The sequence below is a fragment of the Bos javanicus genome, chromosome 12, assembly GCF_032452875.1.
Source record: "Bos javanicus breed banteng chromosome 12, ARS-OSU_banteng_1.0, whole genome shotgun sequence".
Classification (NCBI taxonomy): Eukaryota; Metazoa; Chordata; class Mammalia; order Artiodactyla; family Bovidae; genus Bos; species Bos javanicus.
The window spans coordinates 13,153,467-13,167,274 of record NC_083879.1 but is presented as its reverse complement, the minus strand read 5'-3'; the positions used below and the strand labels follow the sequence as shown (position 1 = coordinate 13,167,274).

The window sequence follows — 13,808 nt, the reverse complement described above, 5'->3', positions numbered from 1 at the left end:
TTTGTCTTATACTTCCTGTCTGGCCTTTTCCATTGCATTCTGGGAGAACCTTTCGCTAGATCATCTTGCTCCTGGAATCATTTCGTCATTCTGCTTATTTGGCCCCTGCATTGAATTTGTTTATTTACCAGTGTTGCTGACTTACTTTTTCATAGCAGTGTTCTGCTTTATAAGTGCAATATCCTTTCTGATCTCTTCATTAATGGCAGTTATACAATCATTAACATTTTCTACTTACTATTTTAATAGTATTTTTTTCCTTTCTGATGTAAGTTTTATCTCATGTAGTTTTGTCTCTCACATGTTTGGTGATTCTTGGTTATCTCCTCATGTTTCTTTGGACACGTGAAAGTGAAAGTATTAGTTGCTCAGCCGTGTCTGACTCTTGGTGCCCCCATGGACTGTAGCCCACCAGGCTCCTCCATCCATGGGATTCTCCAGGCAAGAAAACTGGAGTGGGTTGCCATTCCCTTTTCCAGGTGATCTTCCCAACCCAGGGATTGAACCCAGATCTCCTGTACTTGGGGCAGATTCTTTACCATCTGAGCCACCAAGGAAGGCCCTGGCCAAGTTAAGATATACAGAAGCCAATCTTCTGCATGTGGCAGCCTCTTGTTCTCCTGTGGTCAGCATGTACTGGGACACTGTCCTGTTCCTCTGAGCTCAGAGCCCCTCCTCCATTCTGTGTTACCCAGGGGACGATGTCAGTGCGGGCTGCTGTGTATGCCAGCATGGGAGACGAAGAACCCACTGTCAAGCTCCTCTCAAAGCACTTCTCCACCTGGTCATCTTTAGCTTCTCTCAGATCTCCTTTAGAAACACAGCTAACTCAGACCCAGTTGATCCTGCATACTTGTTTCTCCATATAATTTATTTTATCCCTTTTCTGCCTACAAGTAATTTAAAATTTTTCTGATAGGTTGAGTACACTTACTGATTTTGCATGGTTATTGATTTTATATAGTCATTTGGAAAGTAAAAACAAACCATGAAAACATATTTAAATTATTCAATGACAGAGAAAATGATTGTAGACTACGTTAGAAATTATGGTGAGAGCAGCTTATAGGGAATCCTCGCAAAGCCATACTCAGAAAAAGAAAAATCACAACTTTAAATCCAGTCAGGACTCAAACAGAAACAAATTAATGTATCCAACCTAAGAATTTAAAACAAGAACAATAAACAATACTGAAGGAAGTAATTAAGAACAGAAATTAATAAAAAAAAAAACTTGAAGAAACAGCTGTTATAAAAATTCAACAGCTTCTTCTTTGATGAGGTCGACAAAATGAGCAAATCTCTGGAAGTCTAATCAAGAAAATATTAGTAAAAATGCAAATACACGACAGTATAAATGAGGGGCTAGAACCATAGTTTTAGAGAAGATTAAGTGAATGGTTTTATGAGAATATGTAAAACTCTAAACTGACTCAAAGAATTACAATAAAGACAAAAATGCAAGTGATTTTAAAGTTTTCTGAGAATTACTTTCCCTTAACAAGCTAAATTTGGATAAATTTACAGGCAGGTTCATTAGAATTTTCAAGTAACACATTTTTTTCCTGTGTTCTACAAGTTGTTTCAGAGCAAGGAAAAAGATGAAATAATTTAGAATTAATATAATTTAATTGTCATTCTCATGATGTCACAACCTGGTAAAGGGACACACTCACAGATTTATAGAGATTAACATCTGAAAGAAAGTTCTAGCTAATGGGATTTGTTTCTCATATCATTTACATAGTTAAGTTTATTCTAGGAGTGCAAAGATGACTACCTATATATTATAACTTTTTATATCACTGCAATATGATAGTGAAAGTTGCTCAGTCGTGTCTGACTCTTTGCGATCCCATGGACTATATAGTCTATGGAATTCTCCAGGCCAGAATACTGGAGTGGGTAGCCTTTCCCTTCTCCAGGGGATCTTCCCTGGATATCAAACCCAGGTCTCCTGCATTGCACGTGGATTCTTTACCAGCTGAGCCACAAAGGAAGACCGAAATATGAGAGAAAAAGAGATCATGAGAGAAAAAGAATTTGACTACCTCTGTAGTTACCAAAAACGGGCATTGGTAGGTTAAAATCTATCAGTTGAAAAAAAAAAAAAGAAAACATGGTAAGCTAGAGATAATTTTTTTTCCCTTAACATTCATATAGTCTTTCAAACAAACAACCAACATTAATCTCAGTGGTAAAATATTAGAACATTGAACAACATAAAAGTATCTGCAGCTCCTACCACCAACTAATATTTGTTCTGGAAATTCTAACCTAATGCTTTTTAGTGTCATTTGATGAAAAACTCTTCTAGTGAAGGGGAAGAAAGCTTCAGTATTGCATGGGACAAGGTTCGAGAATTGTTTTAGCCAACTTGATAGGACAAAAAATAGAAAAGTTTTATCTAATTATTGGAAATAAAAGTTATTATTTATGGATGAGAGCAATCTGTACAACCCAAGAGAATCAACTAAAAATTGCTTAGAACAAATGGAATTAAATGAGCTGGCTTCCTTTGTGGCTCAGCTGGTAAAGAATCCACCTGCAAGGTGGGAGACCTGGGTTCAGTCCCTGGGTTGGGAAGATCCCCTGGAGTAGGGAAAGACCAGCCCACTCCAGTATACTGACCTGGAGAATTCCATGAACTGTAAAGTTCATGGGGTCGCAAAGAGTTGGACATGACTGAGTGACTTTCACTTCACTTCACTTCATATATGTATGACACACAAATTCATGAAGCATTCCATATGTTTTAGGGCTTCTCTGGTAGCTCAGCTGGTAAAGAATCCACCTGCAATGTAGGAGACCCCGGTTTGATTCCTGGGTCGGGAAGATCCCCTGCAGAAAGAGAAGAGTTTGGGGCTGGGAATAGCTTAGAGGAGCCTTGGTTCTGCAGCTCCCCACAGTAATGCCTTTCCCCAGAATAAAGATGACGTTGGCTATAAGAAAAAGTGGAAATAGAGCTCAAATTATTGAGAGGAAACCAACCAAATCCAAGGAAGTAAATACTCATGGGTAAAGTAGGAGAGTGAAAAAATAGCATTAATAATGTGTACTCCTCTCTTACTGTGCTGTGCTAAATCGCTTCAGTCATGTCCGACTCTACGATCCTATGGAACATAGCCCGCCAGGCTCCCCTGTCCATGGGATTCTCCAGGCAAGAATACTGGAGTGGGTTGCCATGCCTTTCTCCAGGAGATCTTCCCGACCCAGGGATCGAACCCAGGTCTCTTACGTCTCCTCAGGTGGCAAGCGGGTTCTTTACCACTAGTGCCACCTGGGAAGCCCCCCTCTCTTACTAGTTATTGTTAATTCTGTCATTATTTAATATAAAGAAATGGACTTTCAGCTACAATAGTCATTGAATTCTCTATCTCCCACCCAGAAATACTTCCTATCAAATTTCTTCCAACTTCTAAAAAATATTTTTTATCATAAAAGTTGCTTTTATATGGTGGAAAATGTAAAAAGTATAGAAATTACGAGGAAAAATATAATCATCACTCATAAAAACTCTCCACCCAGAGATAAGCTCCTTTAACATGTCAGCATATTTTCTTCATTTCTTGGTTTCCATACATACAGAGACTGTAGCTGCTTCTCTCCACCTCGGGTCACATTTGCAGGCTTACCACATGCCAGGCATAAGCTAAACTCTCCATGTGCTTGCTCTCAGGTAATCTTCCAGTGTCATGAGGTAGACAGCACGACAATCATCCATAACAAATGAGGTTTAGAAAGAGAAAGTAATCCGTACAAAGTACAAGAGAAGAGGCAGGCTTCAGAGCTCACCCAGACTCTATTTTATAATCACTTTTTTTTCCATTTTCACATAGATAAGCACATTCTTACATCATTGAAGCATAGGAGTCACTGTTGCATGGTACTCCAGACTTCAAAATCCTCAGCTTCTCTACTGCTGAAAAACTATTTTAAACCTCCCATTAAGCTGATTTTAAATATAAACAATCCTATCCATACAGCTTGCGTGCATTTCTGATTATTTCCTCAGAATACATGTATACCTTTTAGGTCTAAGACTTTTATTTTAGGAAACTTTTTAGAATTTGATACTGTCTGAGTCCTTTGCTGCCCCTCTTATCAGCAGCAGTACGAGGGAGTCTGTAATGTTCTTTAATAGCTAATAATATAAACCCTCCTCACCCCAGCAAACACACAAATTATTTCTTATTTAATCTTGTGATTATTCTCTCAGTTGAAGTGTAGATATGGTTTTTCAAACTACCTCAAATTCCACTGAAATTTTTACTGGAATTGCATTAAGCTCACTAATTAATTTGGACAGAACTGTAGTTGTTACAGTATTGAATTTTACCACTCAGGGGCATCAGCCATCTCTACTTTATTCAAATTGACGTTAAAGGATTACAGGAAAGGTCTCAGGTATTCTGGGGCTTTTTTAGGTTTGGGGGTTTTGGATGTGTTTTTTTTTTTTTTTTTTAGGGATTGAGCAATTTTTTATATTGTTGCTTTTTGATGAAATCTCTCTATCTCCTATTTTCTCATTAATTTTTACTAACATTTGAGGGCATTATTGATTCTTACATATATGTTTTATGCTGTGCTTAGTTGCTCAGTCATGTCCAACTCTTTGTGACCCCATGGACTGTAGCCCACCAGGCTCCTCTGTCCATGGGGGATTCTCCAGGCAAGAATACTGGAGTGGGTTGACATGCCCACCTCCAGGGAATCTTCCCAACCCAGGGACTGAGCCCAGGTCACCCGCATTGCAGGCGAATTCTTTACCATCTGAGCAATGAGGGAAGCCCAGGAATACTAGAGTAGGTAGCCTATCCCTTTCTGCAGGGGATCTTCCCGACCCAGGAATCAAACCGGGGTCTCCTACATTGCAGGTGGATTCTTTACCAGCTGAGCTACCAGGGAAGCCCTAAAACATATGGAATGCTTCATGAATTTGTGTGTCATATATATATGAAGTGAAGTGAAGTGAAAGTCACTGAGTCATGTCCAACTCTTTGCGACCCCATGGACTTTACAGTTCATGGAATTCTCCAGGTCAGTATACTGGAGTGGGCTGGTCTTTCCCTACTCCAGGGGATCTTCCCAACCCAGGGATTGAACCCAGGTCTCCCACATTGCAGGTGGATTCTTTACCAGCTGAGCCACAAAGGAAGCCAGCTCATTTAATTCCATTTGTTCTAAGCAATTTTTAGTTGATTCTCTTGGGTTGTACAGATTGCTCTCATCCATAAATAATAACTTATATTTCTAATAATTAGATAAAACTTCTTTTCTACTTTTGTCCTATCAAGTTGGCTAAAACCATTCTTGAACCTTGTCCCATGCAATACTGAAGCTTTCTTCCCCTTCACTAGAAGAGTTTTTCATCAAATGACACTAAAAAGCATTAGGTTAGAATTTCCAGAACAAATACTTTTGTAAACATCCAAAGGTAGGGGTCCTTGAAGTTCATGGCATCAACTCTCCCGCTTCCATTATCCTTTTCCCCTTGTTGAGTTGAGAGAACATTCTCTCCTGGGAGAAGCATGTCTGCTTTAATGGTGATGACACTTTAATGTTTACATATAATGCAGTCAGGCTGACCATGTCAGAACACGCCCCACTGGAATTCGAACATGATTTTAAAATGACCCTGTCCTAGCCTCCGATTACCACAGCCTTGCTTTGGAACATGCCTTTAAACTCATCAGCTTTCTCACGCAGCCGGCCTTGTACACACCTGTTTGTTGTTTAGTCGAGCCTTTGGTAGAATGCAACACAGAGAAGTGGTTTCTGTAACCCCTGGCAGGAAATGGTGACTGTTACTTCTTGCCATTAGCTTGGTCCCCCCAGCAGTGCTTCATCTCAGCCCTTCCTCCAGCAAGAGCAGTCCCAGCAGGACCGGCACAGACTGGCACCACTTGCAGTGTTGTCCTTATTTACTAAACACTTACTTGGTGGCTTAGTTAGTAAAGAATCTGCCTCCAATGCAGGAGACCTGGGTTCAATCCCTGGGTCGGGAAGATCCTCTGGAGAAGGGAATGGCTACTCACTCCAGTATTCTTGCCTGGGAAATTCCATGGATGGTATAGTCCATGGGGTCACAAAGAGTTGGACACAACTGGGCGACTAACACACATATCTGACTTGGCCAGTGTTTACAGGAGGTTCTGCTTTAGCATCTCCAAAACGAGACTTTGTTTATCAGAGGACTTACGTACCTTCTCGCGATGGAGCGCCGTCTGAATGCAGGGAGGCGAGCAGAGCAGTGAGAAGACACACGTTCTCTCCCCTGGGAGCCTTCGTGGATACACTTAAAATGTTGAACCTTCGGGAACATTTGCTCCTTGTCTCTAGTTTGCATCCCTTCTTATTCTCTTGTCATGTTGCTTGAACTTGTGTCCAGTGATGCGTTTCTTTCTGTTTCGTGTCACAGCTGTTTCCCGGGTCTGTCTTCCTCATTATTCTGTGGTTTCCTTCAGGTTGGAGGTGGGTCTTCTTTGCATCTGTATCTCAGCCTGAATCCAGGTGTCTGGAGAATGGTTGGTGCTTCAGAAATATGTGTTGAGTGAGACAAGATTTGACAGTGTCTCAGATGCTTTGTGTCGTGTCCCTCCGACTTGGAGAGCATTTTTATTTTCTTAGTGTCCAAAGCTCAGTCCTTGGAACAGGAACGACTTGTTTTGTATCTGTCCAAGGAGGTGTTGCACTTCTGGGTTAGAACCACATCAACGACCCAGGAATATGCTTATAAAGCATGCAGATGCATCTGCAGTGGCTGTCAGCTCAGCAGAAGAAATTAATTAGTTGAAATTATCCTTTGTGGCACCAAAGGAAAACCAGCCTCTCTCTCCCTAGTAAACACGCTTTGCTGCTTGTAGAATAAAAATCCTGAGTGCAGCGGAACGCGAGCACCCCCTTCTGCCACCTGGGGTCGTGGTCCTGCGTGATGGTGCCTCATCGACTCCCCTCCTGCCTCCCTCCTGCTCTGTTTTCTTCCCTCCCCTGTCCTTGCCTCTGTAACAGCAGGCTCTGTGCTAGTCTCTTCCTGGCCTCTTTTTTGTCTTCCCTGACAGTTCTTGGCTTCATGATGTACTGTTTTGCTCTTTTACATTTTTGTGTATTAAAAACTAGATATCCATTGGGATTTTTAAATAAAGGAAAGCAGAAAGAAACAGAAATGGTCTCCCACACAGATATAAACCTTTCTTGATAGTTTGAGGAAGTAATGTTCACATGGTTCAAAGATTAAAACAACAAACACTACTTACGATATTAAAGTTTCCTCCCTCTGCCTACCTACCTGCCATGCTTTGAGCTCCAATGATAGTTACAATTAACATTTTAGTATGTGTTTTACCATAAAAATGTCTAAGACATGTACATGCTATGCTATGCTAAGTCACTGCAGTCATGTCCGACTCTGTGTGACCCCATAGACGGCAGCCACCAGGCTCCCCCGTTCCTGGGATTCTCCAGGCAAGAACACTGGAGTGGGTTGCCATTTCCTTCTCCAGTGCATGAAAGTGAAAAGTGAAAGTGAAGTTGCTCAGTCATGTCTGACTCTTAGCGACCTCATGGACTGCAGCCTACCAGGCTCCTCCATCCATGGGATTTTCCAGGCAAAAGTACTGGAGTGGGGTGCCAAGATATGTATACCAGCATATAAAAGTTAAAAATGGATATATGTGTATCTTTTCTATTTACATGGAACAGTACCCTCCAAACTGCTCTGAACATTACTTTTATCATTTAATGTATCTTAGAGATCTTATCATAGGCGCCCCCTCTGCCATCCATCTAATTCTTTGGAGCCGTTGCATAATATCCCATCGTGTGGACAATGCCGTACTTTACTGTGCCAGGTCCTTGTAAATGTGCATGAAGTCTTTCCCTTAAACTTTAACTGTTTCAGTAATTCAGATGCGCCTCTCCTTTTACACATCTTGGAACATTCTGCAAAGGATGCGTACATTTTACATATTTATGGTTGCTGCTCTCCAAAAACTATTTTTTTATTAACTTAGACACTCCACCAAAATGCTGGAATGTATCTGATTCTCTATCAAACTTTTCTAGTTTTTGTCAACAGGATAGAAGAAAAACTTTATCTCATTGTTTTGGTTTATATTCTTTGACTATGTGTGAAAATGATGACTATTTTTAAATGTACAGGCATTCTGTGGTTTAGCTGCCAACTTCCTCTTCCTTTGCCTGGCCCTTTTTCTGTCTGGTGTCTGTGTTTTCTTTATTGGTTTATATAAGGTCTTTAGCTTCCTCCTCAGGCCTTCCCTGAGCCTCCACCTAAAATAAGAACTGAGTCACTGAGCCTCACAACGGCATGTTTAATCCTCTGCATAGGATTATCGGTGGATATTTTTCTCACTTATTCATGGTCTTCTCTTTTTTTAGAATATAAACTCTTAAGGAGCAAGGATCTCGTCTGTCCTGTTATTGTATCCCCATCACATAGATGCAAGCCTGCCTCACAGTATGCACTCAGATATTGTTGAATGGCTGAATGAAAGAGTAACTGAATTAGCCTATATGGGCCATAAACATCTTTTTAAGTTTTTATCCCAGTTGAAGTTTTGAATTTTGATGTAGCCAAATTTATTAATCCTTTTATTTCCTGAGTCTGTACCCTCCTCATTTCAAGTTTATAAATAAACTTACCCATGCCTCCTTTGGCAACTTATATGGTTCCATCTTTTAAGTTCAAGTCCTGGGGCTCTGTAAAATTTATTTTGATATAAAAATAAAGGATCTTGCTCTGATTTTTTCTCACAGTAGTCAGCTAGTCCATCATCATTCACTGCTCTCTCTCTTCTGTGAGGGTTTAGCAAAACAACTTATGGTAAGCTGTGCTTCCATGCGGTAAGTCTTTTCCTGAACTCAATCAAATTGTTTTAATTCCTGCAGTTTCATGATATTTTTGAATATTTGGGAAAGCTGCTTTTCACTCATTTCTTTTTTTCAGGAATTTTTTTATTGCTATTTGCTAATTTATCTTTAACCAGATAAATTTCAGGATCATTTTTGTCAAGGCTGAAAAAGTTATCTTAAAAATTATTTTAAGGAAATATGTAGTAATACGCATCTATAAAATATATGCTTCAAAGGTTTTAAAAAACTCTTTTGTCTCATATCTAGGATTGATGTCCTAATTTAGCCTGTCCAGGGTTCATGTTATCAAACTTGGAATGGCTGGATACAGAAGTTGCTCCTTGGAGAAATGGGTTAATATAAGTGGGAAAAAATAGCATCCTTTGACAAGAGGGATTTAGGTTTGAACTTAGGTTAGATAGATTCTGCTAGAACTTTTGAGTGTAATGGGCTCTACAGTTCTAGATGTGGCTGTTTATTCTTGAGTATGATTAACTAATGACAAGTTATCCTTTATCTCCACAGCCTGTACTGGATGCATTTTTATAGATTAGGTACAAAAATGTCCAAGCTCTCGTCTTTATTTGTTACTTAGGAGCCATTTATCCCTTGACAAAATACTTAAACTGAGTCTCTGATCCTTTGTTTCCTCTTCTATAAAGCAAGTGTAATAATGTTTATCCATTCATTCATCAAAAAACACCGTCTGCCTACCTTTCAGAATTGTTGTGAGGATCAAGTAACAGAATTCCAGTGTAATTTTTGCTTCAGAATATTAAGGTCTGGTTAAACACTGCACTTTCACAACATTTCATTTGCTTAACTCCAGTCCCTCTCTCCCTAGATCCCCTAAAAAGACAATAAAGGGAATGTTTTTTTTTTTAAAGGCATAAGCCAGTATGTAGAACAAAAATGCAGACCAGGAGACTGTAGCAAAAAACGTTATCAGCACACTTTTGGAAGCTGGTAGGAAGAGCAGGAGAAGGCAGAACTCATTTTCAAGAAATGTAATACTGATATTGAATCAGTCCAGATACAGATGTGGAATTAGAGGCACCTGGCATCTCGGAGGGCTAGAGTTGAAAAAAGGGTGACTTGGAAATCTAGCTGAGGAGTGGTAAGACTCCTAGGACTCTTCCCTCACCACAGTGAAACTTAAAATAAAGTTATCAGGATGAAGGATGAGGATGGTGGTGTACCAGGAAGGGAAGTGGGCACTGGGATGGAGGTAGTAATAGAGATGTAAATCTCCATGGTAGGAGGCCAAATGATAATGCTACTTTTTCTTAAATTAAGAAACAGAAGAATATTCATGCTTTAAACAAGACAATTGACAGATGAAATCACACACAAAAACTGAACATGATTGTATGGGTGAGAGGGAAGACTGGGACTTCGTTTATTTTAATATAAGCCTAGTATAAGTAGTACTGTTGCTTGGTAGATTTTTAAACTATGCTTATACAGTGACAGAAATTAAAGTGAAAGACTTTATGCCACTGTGAAAAAGTAAGTCTCTAGCACAAGCCTCAGCATTTAATACTTGCAAAGTGACTGAATGAATACTCTTTTTCCTTTGTCATTGGTGCTCAGGAGAAATTAGAATTAAATATTGTGCTTTAGGGATTCAGTTCAGTTCAGTTCAGTCGTTTAGTCGTGTCTGACTTTTGCGACCCCATGAATAGCAGCACGCCAAGCCTCCCTGTCCATCACCATCTCCCGGAGTTCACTCAAACTCACGTCCATCGAGTCGGTGATGCCATCCAGCCATCTCATCCTCTGTCGTCCCCTTTTCCTCCTGCCCCCAATCCCTCCCAGCCTCAGAGTATTTTCCAATGAGTCAACTCTTTGCATGAGGTGGCCAAAGTACTGGAGTTTCAGCTTTAGCATCATTCCTTTCAAAGAACACCCAGGGCTGATCTCCTTCAGAATGGACTGGTTGGGTCTCCTTGCAGTCCAAGGGACTCTCAAGAGTCTTCTCCAACACCACAGTTCAAAAGCATCAATTCTTCAGCGCTCAGCTTTCTTCACAGTCCAACTCTCACATCCATACATGACCACTGGAAAAACCATAGCCTTGACTAGACAGGCCTTTGTTGTCAAAGTAATGTCTCTGCTTTTCAATATGCTATCTAGGTTGGTCATAACTTTTCTTCCAAGGAGTAAGCGTCTTTTAATTTCATGGCTGCAGTCACCATCTGCAGTGATTTTGGAGCCTCAAAAAATAAAGTCTAACACTGTTTCCACTGTTTTCCCCTCTATTTCCCATGAAGTGATGGGACCAGATGCCATGATCTTCATTTTCTGAATGTTGAGCTTTAAACCAACTTTTTCACTCTCCTCTTTCACTTTCATCAAGAGGCTTTTTAGTTCCTCTTCACTTTCTGCCATAAGGGTGGTGTCATCTGCATATCTGAGGTTATTGATATTTTTCCCAGCAGTCTTGATTCCAGCTTGTGCTTCCTCCAGCCCAGCGTTTCTCATGATGTACTCTGCATATAAGTTAAACAAGCAGGGTGACAATATACAGCCTTGACATACTCCTTTTCCTATTTGGAACCTGTCTGTTGTTCCATGTCCAGTTCTAACTGTTGCTTCCTGACCTGCATGCAGGTTTCTCAAGAGGCAGGTCAGGTGGTCTGGTATTCCCATCTCTTTCAGAATTTTCCACAGTTTATTGTGATCCACACAGTCAAAGGCTTTGGCATAGTCAATAAAGCAGAAATAGATGTTTTCCTGGAACTCTCTTGCTTTTTCGATGATCCAGCAGATGTTGGAAATGACCTCTGGTTCCTCTGCCTTTTCTAAAACCAGCTTGAACATCTGTTCATGTATTGCTGAAGCCTGGCTTGGAGCATTTTGAGCATTACCTTACTAGCATGTGAGATGAGTGCAATTGTGCGGTAGTTTGAGCATTCTTTGGCATTGCCTTTCTTTGGGATTGGAATGAAAACTGACCTTTTCCAGTCCTGTGGCCACTGCTGAGTTTTCCAAATTTGCTGGCATATTGAGTGCAGCACTTTCACAGCATCATCTTTCAGGATTTGAAAGAGCTCAACTGGAATTCCATCACCTCCACTAGCTTTGTTCGTAGTGATGCTTTCTAAGGCCCACTTGACTTCACATTCCAGGATGTCTGGCTCTAGGGATTAATGTGTAGCTTATTTGGATTATCACAGTATAAGAAACCAGTCTTTATTTTGCAGGCTATACAATGTTGGAAGGCCTTAGAATAAAACTAAAAGAATAAAATGTCAATCTGAATTTTGAACTTACTTTATACTTTTCATCATGGAAGTTTGGAGGTTAAAAAAAATACACAAGCTGCTGTGTGTTTATCAAGAGGTGGCTGTATTTTCTCTGTCAGTTAGTGCTGGAGTCGGAAAACCTCTTTCACTCAGGCACTAACTCATGACAGGGGCCTGATAACTTCCCTCTGCCTTTTTCTGCCTGTGACATGAGGTTATAACTTGGTCCGCCTCAAGGTGTAGGCAGTTGAGTATTGAGATTCTCTGGCAACCTAGTTGTTTGGTTTGATACTGTGAGCACAGTAACTGAATGTGGAAGTTGCTGACTTTTCCAAGAAGACAGAATGTCAGAAGCTAGAGATTTAGTTGGAGTAACATGACCGCCTATTTGAAGCAAAGCATCCACTCCCATGTTCTGCTAGTATTAGAAATAACTGGTCAATGAGACGGAGAAGGCAATGGCACCCCACTCCAGTACTCTTGCCTGGAAAATCCTATGGCTGGAGGAGCCTGTTATGCTGCAATCCATGGGGTCGCTAAGAGTCGGACACGACTGAGCGACTTCACTTTTCACTTTCACTTTTCACGTTCATGCATTGGAGAAGGAAATGGCAACCCACTCCCGTGTTCTTGCCTGGAGAATCCCAGGGACGGGAGAGCCTGGTGGGCTGTGTCTATGGGGTCGAACAGAGTCGGACACGACTGAAGTGACTTAGCATAGCATAGCATAGTCAATGAAAGCTGAGTGATTATTCTCCAGGATGGAAAATATGTTTCTAATGGAATTGCTCTACAGAGTTGAGTCCAATATATATTTGTAAGCAGCTGTGGATTTGTTGGGAAAAAGAAGCTCAAGAAATTACCAAGAAATAGTATTGTGTAACATTCCTTAAGGAAACTAATTGGATTTGTTTTTCTTTGTAAGACACAGGTGAGTTTGGCTCACTTTGCATTTTCTCCTGAGTATGTTGTACCTAATGGTCTAATAGCTTGAACATGCACATTCCCTTTTTAATCTCACAGTTTTACACTCACAGTTATTACTTGGCTGAGGCACAATTATTTTTGCTACCTAGTTATGTAAGAAAACAATTTCACATGGAAATGGCACTTAAGTAAAAGTTTCAAAAATGAAATATTGTGCTAGCTAAGGTTAAATATGTAATTAATTTGGGTGTCTTCTGTACAACCATGTTAACTGAAAACCATATTTTAATGTTCCTAGGGTGAATTACTGGAATTTAAACGACAGCAACAGGAGGAAGAAAGAACCAAAAGCCACCAAGCTGAACACAGGAGGTATGAACCACTAAGATAAGCATCCTTGGTTAAAACGATTACCTATAAAGGTTTTGCAATGTTTTAGGAAAACACAGTCATACTGAACAGGATTTTGGAATCTATATTAGTTTTTTAATCATTATATTATTGGGGTGTGGTATATGTGAGAATGCCAGCTGCTACACACACATACACACACACATACATATACAAACAATATCCAATTTTTTTGAACTGGCAGCATAAATTGACCCTAGAAAGTGGACTCATCTCTCAAGGTCTGTTTGTTTAGGTTATACTTAATCTCCCTCCCATAAGACAAAGCCATAGTAATCCTTTTATATAATCCTTACCATTTGTACACTACTTTATAATAACTGAACTAGTATAGATGGTAAGATACTCATA

The 13,808-nt window shown here is 40.2% G+C and overlaps 1 protein-coding gene across 1 annotated transcript in view; it reads left to right on the top strand.

The window, feature by feature from the left end:
• Positions 1-13,808, top strand: part of EPSTI1 (epithelial stromal interaction 1) — a 100,811-nt gene that overhangs the window by 75,055 nt on the left and 11,948 nt on the right. Inside the window, exon 9 of the mRNA XM_061434495.1 lies at positions 13,345-13,418. Within this exon, the coding sequence (XP_061290479.1) occupies positions 13,345-13,418 (74 nt within the window). The remainder of the gene's footprint in view (positions 1-13,344; positions 13,419-13,808) is intronic.